The 22,685-nt window shown below is 37.8% G+C and overlaps 1 protein-coding gene across 8 annotated transcripts in view; it reads left to right on the forward strand.

Moving 5' to 3' along the window:
- Positions 1-19,488, forward strand: part of KCNN2 (potassium calcium-activated channel subfamily N member 2) — a 333,031-nt gene extending 313,543 nt beyond the window's left edge. For 6 of the 8 annotated variants that reach the window (XM_082376209.1, XM_082376214.1, XM_082376211.1 and 3 more), the window contains 3 exons: positions 9,516-9,643; positions 15,900-15,969; positions 18,883-19,488. In XM_082376209.1, the coding sequence (XP_082232335.1) occupies positions 9,516-9,643; positions 15,900-15,969; positions 18,883-19,170 (486 nt within the window). In that variant the 3' untranslated portion in view covers positions 19,171-19,488. Of the gene's footprint in view, positions 1-8,630; positions 8,880-9,515; positions 9,644-15,899; positions 15,970-18,882 lie in introns of those variants that run through there. The other 2 variants (XR_014239446.1, XM_082376210.1) reach the window with 2 other exon arrangements.
- Positions 19,489-22,685: the final 3,197 nt, after the last annotated feature.

Consider the following 22,685-nt stretch of genomic DNA (forward strand, 5'->3'; position numbering starts at 1 on the left):
TTACTTTGACCTCTGAAGCTGAAATGATATGGTTTAAAGTTAAGGCATTCTTGGAGTCATTTCCATTTTTTCACATTGAGAATAAACTCTTCCTAACTTTAGGTCAGTCAGGAAATAATTGGAAAACCTTGGTATTTACTCAAGTATAAAAATAAACCACATAAATCTAAAATAGGCATACTTAACATTTAAGTTTGCAGCATGCAAGAGGAGACCAATATTGGATTGAGTAGGAAAGAATATACCATCAGTGTGTTATAAAAACTTTTATGGGAAGGTGATTCAACTGATATTTTATTGAGCTTCTGTGAGATAGTCACTGTTCTAAAGACTGGGGTTGCAAAGACAAAGAAAAAAAACCCACTGCCTTTAGGACCCCAAGGTAGGGGTAGAGAGATGTTGAAAATGGTATGGCATCCAGACAGGAGAAAACAGTCATCACAGTTTTTACAGAGCCCTTGCTCTGTGCCAGCCACTGCTCTAAGCTTGTCACATTAGAGCAGTGGCTGGCACACTTGTCTCATCCTTACAACTTTCTGAGTGAAGTGCTAGGATCATAGCCATTATACAAATGTGGAAGCCAAGACCCAGAGGCTAGGTATCGCATGTAAAAAGAAAAAGATTTGTATCATGCTAAATTTTTAGCCTCTCTTCATAGTCACTTGGGACACCAAAATAACAAGGTCAAAAATAACAAAATTATTTTACACCAGTCATCTTGCTATATAACCACTCCTCAACATGGAATCTAATCGGTCTGTCATTGAAATAACAAAATGCGTTGTCATACTTTACTTTACCCATAAAAGAATCAAGAGAGGTCTCAAGCAGCATTCTAATTGTAGTGTTTTTACTCACTCTACATCTTATCTATCAGACAGTATTTTGAGACTTCATTGCAGTTAGTAGGTCCACACAATTCTAGATGATCAAAGACACTCACTTGCCACCATGCTTTCAACCTGGATTTACCACTTTGGAATGTCTTCTACTTTACACAGTTTTCTCTCATTTTCTTCAGTTCCTGAATTCATTCTCTAAATTCGTGAACATTTCTAAATGTTACAGGGAAGCACACAGAGGGTGGTAGGAGAGATGTAAAAGAGCTGAGTGGAAGGTTGGGGTTCTTGTAACCTTCAAAGATATCCTAGGAAATGAAAATACATGCACATTACATTATTAGTCCACATCTAATCCAAAATTGTAGCACATGTTTCATGTATCTCATTGTGTGTTTAAGGATCAGAAGTTGTACAATATCAAAAAAAATCTCTTCCATAAAGTCCCTTGTATAATCCAAATAATTTTATCATGAAGATTATGTTTTCACAGGAATTAAGTTAATGCCGCACTTAAGATACTATGTGGAAAAATACCTTAAAACACCGTATAATCCATGTACTGATAAATCTTTTCAATAGAAAAAAAAAACCTTGTGACAGAAACCAAATAATGAAAATTTTTTAAAAAATTAATTAGCATATTTAGACAGATTTCCCCATGTTTTATTTTGAGAAGGAAAGAAAGTAATTTCTTTACATTTACCTTGGGATATTGATATTCCATATCTTTATTATTGAAACACTTTTGGAAAACACAAGGGCTTTGATTTAAAAGTCTACCGTTTAACATGGTTGTATACTGCTTTTGATGAGGATGTATGTGAGAATCACAGAAGTCTCCCAGTTTCTTTCAGGAGACACGCCAGGTTGATTTTACACTTTAGTTGAGGGTCCCTCAACCTCAGCACTACTGGCCTTTGGGGCTGGATGTTTGTTGTATGGGACTTTCTTGTATGTTGCAGCATGTATAGCAGCATCCTTGGCCTCCACTCACTAGAAGCTAGATGCCAGCAGCACTTCCCCTAACTTGTGACAACAAAATTGCCTCTAGACTTTGCCACGTGTCTCCTAAAGGAAGGGACAAAGCCTCCACAGTGAGAACCACTGCTTTTGCTTGTTATTCCCCAAAGATTTGGAGACGGGGACAAGTCCCCTTAACAGATACTCTTTGACCATGCCGAATTTATTGTCATCATCTTCCTGGGAATAATGTATTCATTTCACAAAAATATACTGTGGACCTAATGTAGTCAGGGTTCTGAGTTAACTGCTATAGTCCAGGGATCAGATAATTTTAAGCTTTTATAATGCTGTTCCTTCAGTAAATCAGATGAAAGTTCTGTTTCTTCCTGCTTGGCAGAAAAATGCACTTGTGCTCTTGCTAATAATGATGTTGCTCTTGGGCCCCCTTATGGATTCAGGATGTAGATCTATGCATCTAGATGACCTTCCTTTAGTTTTTATGACTAGAACTCATTTCCCCAGTCATCACGTTTTCTGATGTTACTGCTTTTCTGTCATAAGTTCTTGTATACATTTGGTAAACTCCCTGTAGATAATGTTGAATTAGGAGTCATATTGTTGGTAGAAAGCTTTTTCAGTAAAAAGTACTGTTCTAGTTTCAAAATTCACATTCTCCACCATGCTTATGATGCTTTATTAATTCTATTATCTCACTACTATTGCTTAAAAGCGCAGCTACTTTGAAGTATTTCGTGCGAACAGAGTCTCTAATAGGTCTGAGAAAGACACTCGAGGAGGCTTGCTGACAGGTCTATTTTTATAGGCAAAATGCCACTAAGTACAAAAGCAAATGTTAAAACGGCATTAAAATCAAACAAATTTCTAGTTTATGATTCCCATTCCATTATTTATTATACTCAATATAGCATATGAAAATAATAGCCCTTTTATGTTTCTCTCTGTATTATTTTATACAAAGTTATCAATTAATGAGTGTCATTGGTTATTTATGGAATTTTTAAGTGGACCCATTTTATAATTTTTAAATAAAAAATCTAAAATACTGAATGATCAATTAAAAATTATTTCTGGATAATAACCAAGAATAAACAAGGACCTTAAAGCCATACATAGTTACTAAGATGACAGATTAAAAATGAAAATATCCCCTGAAACACTACATCGAAGTTTTTTGTTGGTCAACAGGGATAGTGGTCACAGACATTCTGAAATCTTAATTTGACTTTTTTAACATTCATATTGCTTTTCTTTAAATGATAGATTATTCTTCCAGGAAGAAATGGACCCTTCCAAGCCTTCCAGTGTGTATTTTAACTAAACTGAACAATTTCCATGAAAAATTATTCACCATGTACAAAGTTTGAGGAACAATTTTATACAGAACTCATTTCTCTGTGGGACTACATTAACCACATGAAATACTGTGTTTGAAAGTAGAACACACAAAATTCACTGGGCACGAGCATTAATGGAGGATTGTCCTATATAATTCCAAAAGTTTACATGACACTCCTCTGCAATTCAAAAATGGCCAATAGGTCCATGTAACCTGAATAATCTAAGGATTTCAAAATCAAAGCATAATAGTGATAACTTATCAGTAGGCTTAGTAAGACAGAACCAGCTATTTAATAGATTCGTAGCATATGACCTTACAGACGCAATGTGTTTACCATGCTAAAACTTTAGGAAATATATTATTATTACTATTCATTCAGGTTTGAACCAAAAAGAAATCTTGGAGTTTGGCCCTCTGGCTACTTTCATTTTGGAAAGAAACTTGAAAACAAGCAATTCTGAGAACCCAGGCATAATTTTTAAAGTCGCTAGATGTACCATGAAGGATAATTATACATATTAACGTCCACTGTGGGTGTTTCCAATCCTGTTAAGAATTCTCAATAAGATCCATAATAAGAACACTATTATGTAATTATATGTAATTATGTAATTTTGTTTCTTGCATATCTCTTAACAAGTGAACAGAAATTCTAGAGGATTTACTGTGTGTAGCTTTTATATCATGCTTGGTTACATATCCCAGTGGGTTAAAATACAAATGCATGGATCCCTTGACCTTGCCTTGTTCCATTCACCCCACCGCAGGTACCTGGTCTCACGGAGAACTGGGCTGGCAAGAAAGGTTGGTGCCCTGAGCACATCCATCCCCGCTGCTGCAGGGGCAGTGAGAGCACATGATGTCCTACTAAGCTGCACAGGCTTAGTGGCCTTGACTTTGTCCCCCAGGCATCCTGGAGGCATCACCCACAGCATATAGAGCAACATTTTACTGTAATTATCAGAATGAGAGGCAAGAAACTCTCCTGCCTCAAAAAAGCCTCTGAAGGGAGAGGCAAGAGGAAGAAAAAGAAAGTAGTAAAAAGCAAAGGAAATCTATAAACAAAGTAGCCTGTTAAATAACTCTCTAATTGTATGTATCATATAGGGTTGAACGAAGCAAACATTCAGTTAAAAGTCAATCAGCTTTAAGAGCTTTTGTGGTTTATAAAGTATTGTTTCACATAAAAAATATATTTTACCTTGCTACCTATGGCTTTAATAATTTATAATTACCTAGGAGTCAGCAATATAACATGTCATGTCCTTTATACCTATGAAAGTGGATTGAAGGCATCTAGTGACTATTACTACTTTTCATAGTATAAATAGCTTATAGGGCCTTTGTTTTCTCAAATTATTACTAAAATATCTGATTATTTTATGCCTTTCAAAATTTTTCTGATAGAAGACTTGCATTTGAGTTGACCACTATTTTTTTTTTAATTTTTATTTTATATTGGAGTATAGTTGATTGCAATGTTGTGTTAGTTTCAGATGTACAGCAAAGTGATTCAGTTATACATGTATCTATTCTTTTTCAAATTCTTTTCCCATTTAGGTCATCACAGAATATTGAACAGAGTTCCCTGTGCTATAGTAGGTCCTTGTTGGTTATCTATCAATATTTTAAATATAGCAGTGTGTACATGTCAATTAGTGAGGTAGAACAAATGTTCTTATTTTCCCTGTGTGAGTTTGTCTTTGGGGGTACAGGAAATGGAGAGAGAAAGAGAAGGTTCCTGTTAAGAAAGGGCCCACCTTTTACTTTCCTTGTTCTGTGAAGTAGAGGAAATAAGTTATATTTCATAGTGGTGCCGGGCCATTAATTGGCAACATATAATACAGCTACTAATTATTGAGAGATAGCTGTGAATCTCTGGTACCAACTCTCATGGTATCTAGCAAGTGATAGAGACTCAATAAATTTGTTGAATTAATAAATGGAAATGCTCTGACCCATTTAGATCCTAGGTCTCTTCTTTAAACCTGTACACCCTTCTTATCAGGAGGGTCCTTTGGTTGATAAATATGCATCTATGGTTATGATTAGAAGTTTTTTATGATACAAATTATGTATACTATGGTGTCAAATTTAACACCATAGACATTTATTTAATACCAGCTATGCCAAAAGCACTGAGCTAGGGAGAAACAATGACATGACCTCTAAAACTTTGTAAATGCCCTGGAAAGTGGAGCAGGGGCTCCAGAGTTACATTGTTACATGACTATAGAGCAGGGTTCTTAACTGCAAATAAACTTTCATCTCAATGATCACAAATGCACAGACCTACTTCTCCTCTCCCCCGTTTTTCCTGTAAGTAAGTTTAGATTAGCATTTTCATGTAACAATTCCCATCCTTCAAACCTGTAAAACACTGAGGTGTTTCCACCCTGTCTTCTGTTCCCTTTCAACCCTATGAGGAACCGAGGAAAAAAATCTACTATTATCAGTAGAGGATAAGTAAGTTTTTCTATGTTTGTTTGGATATATTGTTTTGTTTCTGCTGTATTGAAAAGTAGCAGTTAAATAAGATGCTTTAAGAGATTTATTCCTGTATTTGAAAGGGAGTTAGTTAGAAAGGGGATGTTTCACCATAAATGGATATATTTCACAGTTCTTAAAAGCAGCTGTAGGGATTTCATTTTCAGATGAGGAGTCAATTATTTTTCAGCCTGTCATCTACATTGCATGTTTAGTGAATACAAATCCTACAATATAAAGTCCAGGGATTATCGCCCACTGCAGTACACTCTGAAATTGAGGTTCCCTACTCCCTTCCAGTCATTCCCCCACCATCCCAAAGAAAAAGAATCATTTAAAATACATTAAGGACAAGCATTGGATCACCTTTGAAAATTTTATAGACTTTAACAATTTGGCATTTGCTCTTTGTAGATGAGAATCCAAACCAAAATTAATTGCTGTGTTCTATTCCAAACACTGCTATGTTCAACTGCTGTGTTCTTGTCTCATCACTTCTTACCCAGTTTTCTAGCTGCCTCACTGGTCTGTGTTCTAGATTCTTACTCTGTGTCTTGAGCTGATAAAACCAGGGAGGGAGGATATACCAGGGCCCTTACCAGTCCTCCAGGCAGTACATCTGCTCAGAGAGCTGAGACCTCCAGTAGCCAGCCCTTCTCCTTGCTAGCAGGGAAGGGCCTGTCCCAACCCCAGGCAGTGCTGGCTAGTCACTTCCCACTCCTCTCTCTTTAAAAGCAAGGTCCTCCTACAAAGCTACAGTCATCAAAACAGTATGGTACTGGCCCAAAAACAGAAATATACATCAATGGAACAGCATAGAAAGCCCAGAAATAAACGCACACACCTATGGTCAATTAAGCTATGACAGAGGAGACAAGAATATACAATGGAGAAAAGACAGTCTCTTCAATAAATGGTGCTGGGGTAACTAGACAGCTACATGTAAAAGAATGAAATTAGAACACTCACTAACACCAAAAATAAACTCAAAATGGTTAAAGACCTAAATGTAAACGCAGACACTGTAAAACTCTTAGAGGAAAACATAGGAAGAACATTCTTTGACATAAATTGCAGCAAAATCTTTTTTGATCTGTCTCCTGGAGTTATGGAAATAAATAAACAAATGGGACCTAATCAAACTCAAAATCATTTTCACAGCAAAGGAAACCATAAACAAAACGAAAAGACAACCCATAAAAATAGGAGAAAATATTTGCAGACAATACAACTGACAAGGGATTAATCTCCAAAATTTACAAACAGCTCATGTGCCTCAGTATCAAAAAAAAACCAAACAGCCCAATCCAAAAATGGGCAGAAGACCTAGATAGACATTTCTCCAAAGAAGACATACAGATGGCCAGGAGGCACATGAAAAGATGCTCAACATCACTAATTATTTACAGGAATGCAAATCAAAACTACAATGAGGTATCACCTCACACAGGTCAGAATGGCCATCATCAAAAAGTCTACAAACAATAAATGCTGGAGAGGGTGTGGAGAAACGGGAACCCTCTTGCACTGTTGGTGGGAATATAAATTGGTAAAACAGTGGAGAGTAGTATGGAGTTTCCTTAAAAAAACTAAGAATAGAGCTACCCTATGACCCAGCAATCCCACTACTGGGCATATACCCAGAGAAAACCATAATTCAAAAGGATACATGCACCCCAGTGTTCATTGCAGCACTGTTTACAATAGCCAAGACAAGGAAGCAACCTAAATGTCCATCAACAGAGGAATGGATAAAGAAGATGTGGTACAGATAAACAATGGAATATTACTCAGCCATAAATAAAAAACGAAATAATGCCATTTGCAGCAACATGGATGGACCTGGAGATTATCATACTAAGTGAAGTAGTCAGAGAAAAACAAATATCATCATACGATGTCACTTATATGCAGAATCTAAAAGAAAAATGATACAAATGAACTTATTTACAAAACAGGAACACTCACAAAACAGAAACAGCAACTTAGAGAACGAATTTATCGTTACCAGGGGGAAAGGGTGAGGGATAGATTGCGAGTTTGGGACTGACATATACGCACTAACTGTCTATAAAATAGATAACCGCCAAGCACCTACTGCATAGCACAGGGAAGTCGGCTCAATATTCTGTAATAACCTAAAAGGGAAAAAAATTTGAAAAAGAATGGATACTTGAATGGTTATAACTGAATCACTTTGCTGTACACCCGTAACTAACACATCATTGTTAATCGACTATACTCCGATATAAAATAAAAATTGTTTAATTAAAAATAAAAGCAAGGTCCTCCAACCTCAGCAAATTACACTGCACCCAGTTCCTTACCTTTGCAAAGGAGACCAGTGTCAGATGGAAGAGCCTTCTGAACAGTGACTCTTACCTTGTGAGGAAGAGAAATGATTCCATAAGAACGAAGAACAGGAGTTCACTGGAACACCTTTTAACTTCACTGTGGACATGTCACTTACATGCACTGCTGGTGCTCAACACCCCACGTTTCATTTTTCTGTTGGCTGGAGAATGTTCTCCATGCGGAGTCTAATGAATATCCAGAGGAAGTCACAACTAAAAGCAGTCTTCAGAAACCAGCCATTTTCTTAAAGTGGGTTCTAGCCATACAATTTCACTCAAAAAGAAAACTCAGCGCCATGAAAAAGGGTTCACCATCAGCCACCCAACCTGATGTTTTCTCTGCTAAAGTGAAAAAATACACATACATACTTGGGCCATAGTTTTGGTAAATTATAATACTCTTCCTTATTGTAAATCTAAGTGCTGAAAAGGAGTTTAACAATAATTCTCTCTAACCTTCTCATGTTAGAGCAAACTAAAATCCTGCAAGGTTAGCTTGTCTCCTTGACCTGACTTGGTTGGTCCAAAGTCAAGAACTTAGAACCCATTTCTGAAGCCCAGTTCACTGTTCTGTCTTACCCCACCACACTGCCTGTCTTTAAAAAGTTGTCTTCCTCCACCCAGCCCCCCTCTAGCCTGCAGCTCTCCTTGTGAGACATCCTTTATCCATCACTCAAAAGAATTAAATGAATCAACTTCCCAGAATAAGTAGCTAACAACAAGCACAAGTGAAAGCTCTGGGTCATCAGTTCTTGTCTTGTGAGCAAGGAAGAGGACTTACCAACTTGCAGGAATCTTTGAAGACTTGAAAGTATCAAGAAAGCAAGTGAATGAAGTCTCACTAGGAAGTATTCACACCTTCCATCAGCTGCAGTAAGTCTTGGCAGTGCCTTTATCCTTTAGGTTTGTCCTGTCCATGTGAAACGCAGCGTATTTAAATTACCAACAAAATCATGACAACACAGACTCTCTGTCAGTTGATTAAAGTGTGCTAACAAGTATGCAATTTGCTAAGTCACCCTGGGAGGCTGGATGACTGGGTCTTCTTGTACATTCAGCAGTGGAAACATGCCCTTCCTGTAGTGCACAGCCAGAAATGCCGAGCAAGCTTGCAAAGGACAGGGTTAACCTTGGCCTTCTGGCATTTTGCCTTTCTCCAGGGAAACGAAGAACATGGAGAGAGCAACTGCGATACAAGGTGAAGAAGGCAGCACCTCTTGATTTAAAAAAAAAAAAGAAAAGGTAGTTGAAAGGTTCCTCATGGGGTAGAGTAGAAGTTAGCCCCGAAAGAGATCATTAGCCCCTCATATTTCAAGGTAAGCATTCCCAGACAGATACAGGTACTTTTAAAAAGACACAGAGTCAAGAAAAAAACTTTTGAGATACAGTTACTAAACAGAGCTAGAGCTTACCATGATCATTGGGATGAAGAGTATGACACCCAGCCAAGTTGCAAAGGATTCTGCTCTGGAATTTATCAACTGCTGTGTTTGTTTGTTTTCCTAACAGGTGAAAAACGCAGCTGCCAATGTACTCAGGGAAACATGGCTAATTTACAAAAATACAAAGCTAGTAAAAAAGATAGATCATGCAAAAGTCAGAAAACATCAACGGAAATTCTTGCAAGCTATTCATCAGTAAGTACCATTCTGCATTTGTATCTCTGGGTTTTAAATCTTGCACCTGCTTATTCTTCTTTCATGAGGGAGGGAAAAAGAGAACATTATCATGTTTGTTCCCAGAACACGTTATTTGGCATTTTAATAATTCCATAATTTTTCTCAGGATTTCATTTGTCAGTTCATTTTATGATTAAAAATCATTTATTATTGGCAGAATAGCCACATAATATATCAATTAAAGTGTCTATTCAGTTTCCTTTTTTTAGATAGAAGCAATAATTTCAGTTAAAACTGTATTCCTTGATTTATTTATTCATATAGTTTGCTCTAAGATGTTTAGTTTGTATCTACTACAGAGTCTTTAAAGAAATTTAACATTTTATGACCCACCTGGACTTCTTAACATACTGTCAAGCATCTTTGTATGAAGGTAGTACATACAATTGACTTAATACTCGAATTTTTAACTTCGTTTTTAATCAGGACTTGGAGGATTTTCTATATGCTACGTGTTCGTCATAGATTTCAGAGTTCCTATAGGTCTTGCAGTCATTATTCTGACTTTATCGAGGCCACGGTTATTCAATTTGTTTAAGCCCTTCGTGCCATTTTACTGTTATACCTACCATCATAGACTTGTAAAATACAGATCTCTATCTAGTAAGTTTCAGTGATAATTTGAAAGCACCAGGTCTTTCTCCCCCAGGCTGGCAGCATCCTTACCGTAAGTACATTATGTGGGTGTCAGTTATGATGACGTGCAGCCTTGCTCTTAATGCCATTTCTATATGGGGCAGGGCAGACGCATCACATTTTGTGGGTCAGAAAAGTGGCTTTTCTCATGCAACCTACCAGGGTAATCATGGAAAGGTAGCTAAATACTAGGTATCCTGATTATAAAGGGAGATGTGTTTTCTTAGAGCGAATTAGTACAGCAGACAGGAAGTTCTGAGGCTGAAGTGTTCATTTTACATATTTAGGGAATTCCTATGTATATTACACTCACATTCCGTTGAAAACCACCAAGCATTCATCTTTCACCTTTTCACCTGCCATCCACTCTCCTTTTTAAATAGGTATCACTGAAAATGTGGAACATGTCTATAATTATAGACATACATGTACTTGTATAGAAGTTGCTACCTTTCTTAATGAAAATAAAATCCAAGTACCCTGAGCTCTAAAATAGGAGACTCTCTGCACGTATGGTAGAGTAGCTGGTCCTCATTGCTACTCTTAGCAATTCACACATGTTCTTTCCCTTGCTGCCACCAACACCAAAGTGACATTATTTCTCCTTTAGCTCTGTGACTTGACTGGATACACAACTATGCATTTTCCCCATATAAGGAAAAGAATTTTAAGATAGTACTCTTTCAAAGTCTCGGAGAGAGTAAAAGTGAAAAACACAGAGAGGAACATTGTACTCGATCTGGCTCACAAGCAGGAATTCTCTCCCTGGAGCTCACAGCTACCTTTAATAATCAGGTATCACCACCTAGGACCACTTGCCTCCACATCTTGACTCCTTGAAGCTTAGACCTAAGAGAGTGGGTCCCCTGAGAGATGCTGAGCCTTTACCTCTCCCTCAAGGGTCACCTGGTAAAATTTCCTGGTAGAGTGATCATTCCTACAGCCCCCAAACCGTACAACACAATAACCCCAACATTCATACAAGAGGTACACATGGTATACTGTGGAGAAATCATTCTCTGTACTTTGAATGTTTCGATACTAACCTATATTGTTCAGATCTATTAAAAAGAAAACTTACCTTTGCGGGTGTGAGAACATGTGGTGTCCCAGGATGGAAAGGATGTGAGATGACGTGGAAGTAGGCAAGTGGGTCAGTCTTCGGGCTGAGCGTCCACACATCCCATTTCCTCCAGGACTGTATTTGTGTCCCTTCCTGTTAGTGTAACTTACCTGTTCAATATGTAATGAAATGTGACTTGCCTTTGATGCCATTGATAAATTTCCATATAACCAAAAAAAAGAAAACGCTTTGACAATTTTTGTCATGTAATTCTGTAGCCATGTGTAAATGGTGGGTATTTCTATATTTATATAAATTGTCATAGAACTCTTAAGTTTGGAATACATTCACACTCAAAACCCTGGGGGACAATTTACGGGTGTTCATTATAAAATTTTTTCAACTTTGCTTTAGGTTTGAACATTTTTATAATAAAATGTTAGGCAAAAAAATCTTTGGTGAAACTAAGTGTAAAAACTGTCCCTAGGCAATTGGCGTATTGCTACAAGCTGTACTGACATGATCTGAAGGGTTTCGTGGTGTAGGTTACATGGGTTGTTCAGCATGCTGCTTTTGGGTAGAGTAACAGAGGAAACCACATGTGATTCTTCTGCTTCTTTCAGACATTTCTCATTGTTTCTTCTGTAGCCTTGTGTACTTCTAAAGTAGATGAGCTTTAAGCAATGCAAAAATGTTCTGAATTGTTTTATAAATTAGTCTTGGGGCTGTTGGGTTTCCTTTGAGGTGGGAGAGTACTTATACTTTGTGAAAAGTAGACGGGCTGGGTGTGGCTAGGTTATGCTAATTATGCATAATTATCTTTCACTGAACTTAGTGAGTGAAGCCATAAAGGAAAGCACACAGGGCTCGATTCCTAAGGGCAAGGCCTTTACTGCCCCAGCCTTGTCAGTCAGCACCGGGTGAAATCGGACCCTGCCACTTGAGGGAAAATGTACCAGTTGACTTGCTAGAGCTCTCCTGGCCTCTGCTCTCCTCTGATTTGTCCAGAGAGCTTTTGCAGTAGCTCTCTCCCCTTCTACCAGCCTCCTCTATCTCAACTCTCCTTCTCTTTTCCCAGACTCTCTCCCGGACACATGACCTTGCTAGTCTCTGATGGATGCCTAACTCTGCAGGCCTGTGTCCTCTTTTCAGTAACGTAGCTGTCTTTGGGGATCGTCACTTAGTACCATGAAGCATTCTGTTTCTGTAACTTTTACCACTTTTTCTGGTATCAACTTTACCTTTACAGTTTCTCATTCTTCGGTCTCAGCTAGAGATCCATCAATTAACATGAACTTGTCTCACAGCCAAGAAATCCAAAAAACGTGACGTCTATAACAGAGAGTGTTAGGTTACCCCCCCTTTCAGAAGACCAGGCTTCTCAATAGCCCCAACTTGGAAAAGACGTACCCCCCTCAAAAAATTATAATCCTATTGTTTAGAATATTATCTTTGTAACCATATCCTATTCATACTAGGCAAAAGTGTCTCCTATTGTTTACTTGAACATCATGTTTCAAAGAGGCCAAGATGACTTTATACAACTTCTTCCTTCTGAACTCTAGTTCTGGAGGAAGCTATGTGCTTTCAGGTGGGGAAGTATAGTAGCGATGCAGAAGGATGATAATATAATGGAATAGCGTTTCTTTCTGATCAATGTGCCAAAATCCTGCAGAATCTTAACAGGACCTTCCAGCTAATGAATCGAGCCCCCTGTGCATGAATGAACACCACTCTGTGTTATTTTGTTCCAGAATATTTTACAGTTTCTTTTCTTTTGTTTTGTCTTTTTATTTCAACAAAATGAAAATAGAGCTCGGAAGTAAGTTGTGTGAGCCGCTCCTTTCAACATTTGCAGAATTTTCTACCGGCTGCATGCACCCAAGCGGATTCTTTATTTGTGAATTTTAGTAGTCTGATTGCTGCTATGGAAATGTGTTCCAAAATCATGATATTTTCCTGTGATAAGTGAAGTTCACAAGGAAGAAATCAACATATGTTTCTTATTCTTCTTTTTTTGGGGCGGTGGGGGCGGGGAAGAAGTAAAATACACAACTGCATGTTACCTTTTATTCTGGCAGCTGCAGCTTACGTAGGCTTTTTGTACCAGTTCTCCTACCTTTCAGGCAGTCTAAGCAGCAACAAGGCAAGATGATTTAAGTTCAGGGCTACTCTATGTCAGCTTTCCAGATTAGCAGAATATAAGATGGGCAAAATTCTACTGTCAGAAACATAAGTGAGTAATCCAAGAGAAGTAAAGTAGGCTCTGTTGTTTGGAAGAGGAAGGACCCACCTCAGCCGAGGGACCAGCATCGGCCCTTCAACCAGGCTAGTAGAGCTCAGGGCTGTGCTGCCCTCACAAGTTGCTGGAGGCTTCCGCTCTGGTGTCCCCGAACTTCATGTGCCAACTCTGCTATGACTTACCTAAATTTGAAAAGAAAGCTTGATATAAATCCCTATCATAAGTGGATTTAAAAATATATCACTCCCAGCAAGGAGAGTGAGGTAAAAGTAACATCAATCGACAATTGAAACACTGGTATTGAATTCTAGCCGCAAGCTGTTGCCTGCAGAAAGCTCTGAGCTGAGATTCTGCTCCCTCTTTTTTTAAAAACAGGGGAAGAGCAGGTGTTTGTTAGGAGATTAAAAACAGGATAGGACTAGCCTGAGACATTTTTCTTATAATAATCAAGAATTGCAAGAGAATTAAAGGGAATAACTCTCTCTCCATCTGTTTTAGTATTGTTTAATGTCTTCTTTGAGTATCATTTAGTCATCTAGAATACCTCTGTTGGTATAAATCCAGCACTTAAAAAAAACAAAGTCCTAATCTAACCCTCTTCTTTTCATACATGAAGAAACTGAATGTCAGGTTAGGGCCAAGGAGGACAGAATACATGTCTGACACTTAGTCTTTCTAGTACATTTCTCTGTTATGACCCACACATGTTTAAAGTTGATTTGCTTGGTTTTTTTGTTGCATTTTTTTTTGACTTGTTTTTAAAAGGCACACATCAAGAATTGTAACCCTTTTGTAAGTACTTAGAGAAACATTTCTCAACAACATATTAGATTTAAATATATGTTTGTAAATTTCTTTTAGACCAAAACATATTCCATCACTATAATAGCATAAAAAGGAGCCAGTTAAATTAGTTCCAAGTCTTCTAATAAAGAAACACATAGTCACAATCACAAGTTCTAACCTTAAACTGTTTTAGACTGTTAAAGATCATGTTGTAAGCAGGTGTCAGTTCAACTCTTACTGGCAGAAGGCACTGTCTCTTCACTGTGGAGCAGATTTGGTGACATATTGGATATCCACATTTCAGAACAAGATCACTGAGCATCGTGAACATGTGTTACAAAAATCTCCCTGGCAGTAAAATCTTGCCCTGTGAATTTTTTTTATCCCTTTAACCAATTACCTTTAATTTAAATTGGGAAATAATCAAGCATACTCTCTCCGACATTAACACTATACTTTGTAAAGGACTCGTCATCAAAGTAGTAAGGTTAGCGTGGGTTTTTCACAAAGTAGCTCAGAGAGACCTGCTTCTCTTTTGGAGCATGGCTTTGAATTGTTGGCTTAAAGGACAATCAACTACTTTTCTCTGGTTGGAAAATCTTAATTTCTTGCTACATAACAAGCACTGAGTAAATGTTTGTTGAAATATTACTGTGAATAAGTTAAGAAATAGTAGTTACTCGTTCAGAATTTGTCTTTAAGAAAACCAGCTTTTTGACTGTCAATCAGATATACACATTGATATTTAAAAGTTTCTAAAGGTAACTTTACCAGTAGAAGAGATCCCACCTGTCAGACACTTTAATTGTCCTGTGCCTTTATCTACAATAAAAATTAAAGGAAGTTCTCCCATGGAAATGGTCTGGCTTCCCTTCAAATTCAATGGTGGTTTAAGATAAAAGTCAAGTGAAATACAATGACGAATAAGAGAATTATGTGTTTTGAGTTATCTTGCTGCTGGTTGAATAAAAGCTTTGTTTTTGCTAATGAGAATCTCACTTATCACTGTGTTTCATCAGGTTCAAATACCTAACCCAATCCATTTCAGACTAAACAGGGCTAACACCTGTATCTAGTCACATAGGCATAGGAAGGTGCTCACTGCTTCCAACATTGATAAAATTCCAGTTGCTTTGCATTTTTCTTCCTATGTCTATTTGTCACGATACTGGGTCTTTAAGGAATGTTTTGGTTTTTCTCATATGGTTAAATCCTTATGAGCCTTTCTCAGTTCAACTTTAACTACCTAGTAAATAGTTGTCCTAAGGACACCTCATCTCTTTCTCTCTCACTTCCTTTTTGCGGTGTTGGGGAAGCATGCTTCTCATTGTACCAGATACATAACCAGTTTGGACTTTACGCCAAATATTCAAGGCATTATCCATGCAGTTATTTGCTCTTGTCAATTTTGTGCATGCTCTTTGGAAGGCTTACGATAGTCGTAGGGAAGAAAAGGAACCTTTCTGACTTCAGATTCTGTCTTTTAGATTAAGAAGTGTAAAAATGGAGCAGAGGAAACTGAATGATCAAGCAAATACCTTGGTGGACCTGGCAAAGGTAAGCTGGGGTCTCAGCCCTCATGATTGCATCTATTGGAACTAACCACAGCACAGAAATCAATAATGCTTCAGGAGGAGGCCACCCCAAACTTATTTAACAAATCAAACCAACAAACCATGCTGACATGATGGCCCAACTTATAAGAATTCTTCTGAAACTCTTACTTAACATGCACTTTCCCTACATACATTGTTCAACCCCATTCTAAAAGCTTTCCTACTTGCAGTGATTTGGAAGTTCAGTAAGAAACGTAAGTGGACAATGAGATAGTACTTTTGGGATGCTTATATGTAGTTTAGTCTCATCTCTATGAGAGCAGAACCACATCCTGGGTTTTACGATGAGGTTCAGGGCTAAATAGGACTCATCAATAAAATTATTTTTTATATGTTTTAAGCAACAGGCTTTCTATCCTGTTCCATTGATCTACATGTCTATTTTTGTGCCAGTACCATACTGTCTTGATGACTGTAGTTTTGTAGTATAGTCTGAAGTCAGGGAGCCTGATTCCTCCAGTGCCTTTCTTCTTTCTCAAGGTTGTTTTGACTATTCAAGGTCTTCATACCACTTTTTAAAAGGACATTAATAGTCCCCAATTCTTCTATCACATTTATATGCTTTATCTGGTTTATTTTTGGTTGTTCCTCTCAAGTGAACTCCACTTTCAAAATGTGAATATTTGTCAACAATGACAACATTACCTTTCAATGTTCTAAATTCTATAGGAGGCATTAGAATAGATGTATGTAAGTGTTGCGCCTGTTAACATGAATCCTTTGAAAGAGGCAACTCTCAGTTGGACCTGTGTTCTGCTGTTTGTTTGCTATAACTGCTATGTCCTTTATAAAGCCTCCAGTATATTCTCCAAAAATTACACCTATTTGTCCTAGTCCCATGAAATAACACACTTAATTATATTCATTTTTTAATGTATATCAATAATACATACTGTATAAATATGTTGAAGATGAATATTTGATATCTTATAAATAGAAGATGATAAGTGAAGTATTTAATGACTTACCCCTGGGAGATCATATATCATTCAGTTAAGCTGGGCAGCACACACATATGAGGCCTGAAGATGTGCTTAATATTTACACACATTGTTCTCACTGGGACACAGCGTGAACAAAGATGGGGCAGGTTCTTCCACCACTCCTAGATCAAATGATAAAAAATTGGGTATTTTTATGAAAAAATGAGACCCCTTGAAAATAACATATATGATATATCATTTCACTATATGTAATATAGCATATATACATATTATATATACTATTATATATAATAGATATACTCTTGAAGTAAAATTATATATCTATGAGGCAAGATGCTGTGTCTTTCAATTATTTTTTTTTTTGGCAGTGTTGGGTCTTCGTTGCTGCGCGTGGGTTTTTTTCCTCTAGTTGCGGCTAGTGGGGGCTACTCTTCGTTGCGGTACATGGGCTTCTCATTGTGGTGGCTTCTCTTGTTGCAGAGCATGGGCTCTAGGCACGCGAGCTCAGTAGTTGTGGCTCACGGGCTCTAGAGTGCAGGCTTAGTAGTTGTGGTACATGGGCCTAGCTGTTCCGTGGCATGTGGGAACTTCCCAGACCAGGGCTAGAACCTGTGTCCCCTGCATTGGCAGGCAGATTCTTTAATCACTGCACCACCAGGGAAGCCCCTCAATTATTTCTTTAGTGCCATGCTTATGATTATGTTTGCAGGACTATCCATGCCATAAGGGTTCAGTATTTTCTGAACAAATGGATGTTGCTCATATAGTCTGAAGACTATGTATCAACAGTAAAAATAAAGTTAATGCACTCTGTCTTCCTGGCCAAACTCAAAGGAGGTGCCTGTGTTCTGAACAGTAACTCCCTTATTTAATCAGTTCATCATCATTTATCACCATTAAGAGGTTGTTAAGCGGGATAAGAGCACATATTATAGAGGGAAATAAGATAGGAGGGCAGGCTTAGCCAAAGGGGTCTAGGCTTGGGAAAGGCTGCACTGGGCTAAGGTTAATGTCTCCAGCCTTCCCTTCTTGACCACCCCCTTCCCTCTCTGGCTCTGAGCTGATCAGCACTGAGGTCTTCTTTCCCCGTCTCCTGACTATTTCCGGAACTATAACTGGGGGTCAGAGTTATGCATACCCTTTGATCAGGACAATCAATTGCAAAATTCTCTAGGACACCAAAAGCATTTTCCTATTTCAAACCACTTAGTTCTGATTCAGCCATAGCCAACAAGGTGGATTGGTAACTTTAGTGTCTCCCCTAACTTTTATTCTCTCAGTAGTTATCTATAAAAACGCTATCTGACCCAATGGAGAGCCTGTAATTTGGAACATAGGCGAGCAAAAAGATATTTAGGAATTTTTAATTGCTTTAAGTTACTAAATTACTTGATCAAATCAGTTTGTCCTAAACTTCATTCATATTCCACGCTCAAAATTTCTGCTACATCCCAATACCATCTGTACTATTATGTATTGTTCTTTAAATTGGCTTGTTTTTAAAAATCAGCCTTGCCCTAATTAGTATTACATGTTGCAAAATGAATCTGACATGCTAACTTTTCTAACAACCATTAAAATATATACATAAATATGAAATCAAAACATGTTTGTCTACCTGCACACCACCTAAAATCCTTGGACATACCACCAGCAATACCTGCACACCATTTTCTGCAACTGGATCAAATTAAGGCCTAAGATCTTTCTTTCCTAAATCCTGGCATTGAACGGACCCACTGAATTTGCTTTGCCAGGTCAAGTGTTCAGTTAGCTGACCCCACTGTTACATTGCATGTCACTGAAAGGAGACCAGCCCTCAAGCTCTGAGAGTTGATAGTTTGCTTCCAGGGCAAGTGTAATTAGGCCTTCGCTCTTCATCTCTCTATTCTCTCAATCCTGTTTTCTAGACCCAGAACATCATGTATGACATGATTTCCGACTTAAATGAAAGGAGTGAAGACTTTGAGAAGAGGATCGTTACCCTGGAAACCAAATTAGAGACTTTGATTGGTAGCATCCACGCCCTCCCTGGGCTCATAAGCCAGACCATGAGGCAGCAGCAGAGAGATTTCCTCGAGGCTCAGATGGAGAACTACGACAAGCATGTCCCCTATGATGCTGAGCGGTCCCGGTCCTCGTCCAGGAGGCGGCGGTCCTCCTCTACAGCACCACCAACTTCATCAGAGAGTAGCTAGAAGAGAATCAGTTAACCACAAAATAAGACTTTTTGCCATCATATGGTCAATATTTTAGCTTTTATTGTAAAGCCCCTATGGTTCTAATCAGCGTTATCCGGGTTCTGATGTCAGAATCCTGGGAACCTGAACACTAAGTTTTAGGCCAAAATGAGTGAAAACTCTTTTTTTTTTTTCTTTCAGATGCACAGGGAATGCACCTATTATTGCTATATAGATTGTTCCTCCTGTAATTTCACTAACTTTTTATTCATGCACTTCAGACTTTACTACTACATTATATGATGATATATAATAAAAAAAAAGTTAATTTCTGCACATACTTGTTTGGTCACTTGAGATTTCTAAAGGTTCACTTCTCACATTATTTTCAAGTTGAAATGACTGATTATCACCTGATGCATGTTGATCATTTTTATTTCCCAGTTTGCCAGTTGGAAGAAACTTTTCAATTACTCCATACCCTAGTCACTAAGACTTTTCTCTCATTATGAAATATTACAGTCAAAACCATTTGACCCAGCCGGCCTACTATTCTTTTTTTGAGTTCACCATGTCTCATTTCTAATTCGGTTTGTTTCCAAATTATGTGGAAAGTGATGCTGTTACATCAAAGCCTATATATAAACTAGGGGCACAGATGCTTTCAAGAATTATTTTATTCCCAGTTTACCAGGAAATTTACTTGAAGAAAGTATCAGGGTACACCACTGTCTATGAACTAATGTTGCAGAGTTTTAGATCTAAACTACTTATTTCATCTCTTCACATGTATTTATTTATCATGAGGGACCCATGATGCACTCTAAGTGTTTGGATTACACACGTGCCTATTCACATATACATGTGATTGCGTAGCTCCTAATAGCATAATCAACATAAATGAGTGTAACTCTTAACATGTCACATACCACCTGTCAAATGGTCTGTACTCTTGGTCTGTGCTTACATATTTGGTACAGGGAGGTGAAGGCAACTAGTAAATTTCACAAGTTTTATTACGCTTGTTTCATGGGCAGTTAAGATGGGTTTCTGTGAAAGGGAACTGGTTAGTTACTGCTGCAGACACATCTCTTCCCAAATTTACTCTAAGAATCCAGTGGATTTAGAAAAACCACCTTTGAGGTGACAGCAGCGTGGATTTCCCTCACATGGTGGTCTGGAGAGTCCACAGGAAGAGCTGGTCAGTGGTAAGGGTAACACATTGTAAAAATAAGGCTTCATTTGGACAGCTTTTAAACCAACCCTCTTGGGTTGGCCTAAACTTAAAAATGACTCCTTCATTTTCAGAGAAATCTGCTTTTGCCCTCTTCTCCTTTATTCTACACCATACCCTTTGGTGTCTACCTTACGACATTGCAAGTTGCTAGTATACCAAGTATTTTTCTTCTTTAACACAAAACTAGAGCTATACATTCATCACCTTGCATAATTCAATGAACAAAATCACTTTCATAACTATTCTCTATAATTGAGGCAAAAATCAAACATGTCCATTCAACATCAAGGACATAAAAGTATGATTCCTGTAGATTGCTTGAGAATCACTTACCATTTATTACCCATCCAGAGTGGCTGAAAATGAAGCTCTTTCACACGTCTCATATACGTCAGTGTAGGACAAAGCCTGGAAATAAGTGAAAGAAAAACTATTAGAGCACTGCTTACCAGAACATACTGCTGAGTTAAACGAACTGCAAAATCCTACTCCATCAGGATTTCTACTTCATGGATGAAATAAAAATTTTTATTTATTCTGGGTAACATACAAGAATATATCAAGTATTTGGTGTGAACACTGGATGTAAGGAAGAGATATTGTGAAAAGATGATTAATTTCTTGCAATTGTTGCAGTTAGTTCTTGTATATGCTATCTCCACTGTGACTAAAAGGCCGAATAGCAGATAATTCAGTTTCATTATCATCTTACTGATCAATCAGCCCCACCATCCCAGAATACTAGAAGAACAGGGCAAGAATAATGTATTGTTCCTCTGGTTGAAGAAGAGAGAAGAGAATGTGAGTTTTAATTTAGATTTCATTGTCTGCTGTTTATTCTCCTATTCCCAATTAACTGCAGCTCATGTAGGATGTAATTCTTTAGTCCAAAATTGATCTTACTTTTCCTGTTTCTTTATGCAAAGTATATGAAGACTGGTGATGATTCAACAAAAGTGTATGATCTCTTGTTTCTGTATTTTAAACAATACCAAATAACCACAATTTTGAAGAGGAGGTGAGGACTCATCTGTTGCATAGACCTTGTGGTCAGCGATTTGCTGAATGAACCCAACTCTACCTGATATTACCAAGCCTCTCCCCACATGGCTTTGAACATTAAGAAAGATCCTCTGAGGGCTCCTTAGATAACCAGTCTTTAGTGAGATCTATAACTTTCTCTAATTTATACTTTGTTTTCCAAAATTTCTAATGTTAATTGAGTCTGTTACACTTCAACCTACCACATCCTAGCCTGTCTTTTCTCTACAGCCAGTACCAGAACATATGACCACCACAAATCATTGTGAATTACAATGGCACCACCTTCCTCAATAATTTTCTTCATTTCCCCTACTTATACACAGTGTCATGGGTTAGCCACTAGAAAGAAGACTCTATGCTCTCAAAAAAAATGATGAACCGAAGTCATAACAGGTAGTAGATCTAGGAAATTTCATATGCTTTCTCCCTAATTTCACCTCCATTGACAACAGTTTTCCAAGAGACTCTCCATAAAGGTATCTAATGATCAAATAATTATATTCCAAAAACAATATGGGAACTGGGAGAAAAATCTGTTGGTTAGGTTTCATTCAAATCTTGAGAGATGGATTAAAGTTTTACATCCCTACTGTCTTTCAACTTTGCCCAGTCTTGAGAAGTAGAAGGACAAAATGGAAAGAATAGGGGGTTAAAACAAGTCAGAATTGGGTTTGTAACTGAGATCTGCTTCTTGCTATAGCTCTACGTACTTGAACAGCCTTAATCCTTCTGAGCCTCCTTTTTCTCATCTACAAAAGGGATATAAAAAGACACAGATATCAGTGGAGCTCTGTAAAGCCTTGCATCTATTTTACCAAATGATGGTAGATATTCTTAATGCTATTTCCAATATAAGGCAATAAATATTAAACACCCCTAAAATATTACCTACCTTACCTTATTATAATTTTAATACCTCGCAGAAGAAGTTATAAATTCTCCCCCTCACCTAATTAATTCTTAGAACAAGTTACTGGACTCTGGATTCGTTTATTAATTTCCTGATGCTATCCCTGTTTTTTGTTTAATGTGGTCCTAGAATATCAACAAGAATATATGCTCTTTGTGATTCTGTCATACTGTTACTTCTTCTTGCCATCCCAGAAAATCTCTTCACAAAAATGATCCAGAAATGCTGACGGTGATTGTGCCCTATGCTTAGCACTTGGAATACTTGATTACGGGTGTGCTGGTACCGTCAACCAAGACTTGGACCAAAGGGCTCACTTCCTTTTCCAAATCCATCCCTATA

The sequence above is a fragment of the Balaenoptera borealis genome (assembly GCF_965194805.1).
Source record: "Balaenoptera borealis genome assembly, chromosome: 2".
Lineage (NCBI taxonomy): Eukaryota > Metazoa > Chordata > Mammalia > Artiodactyla > Balaenopteridae > Balaenoptera > Balaenoptera borealis.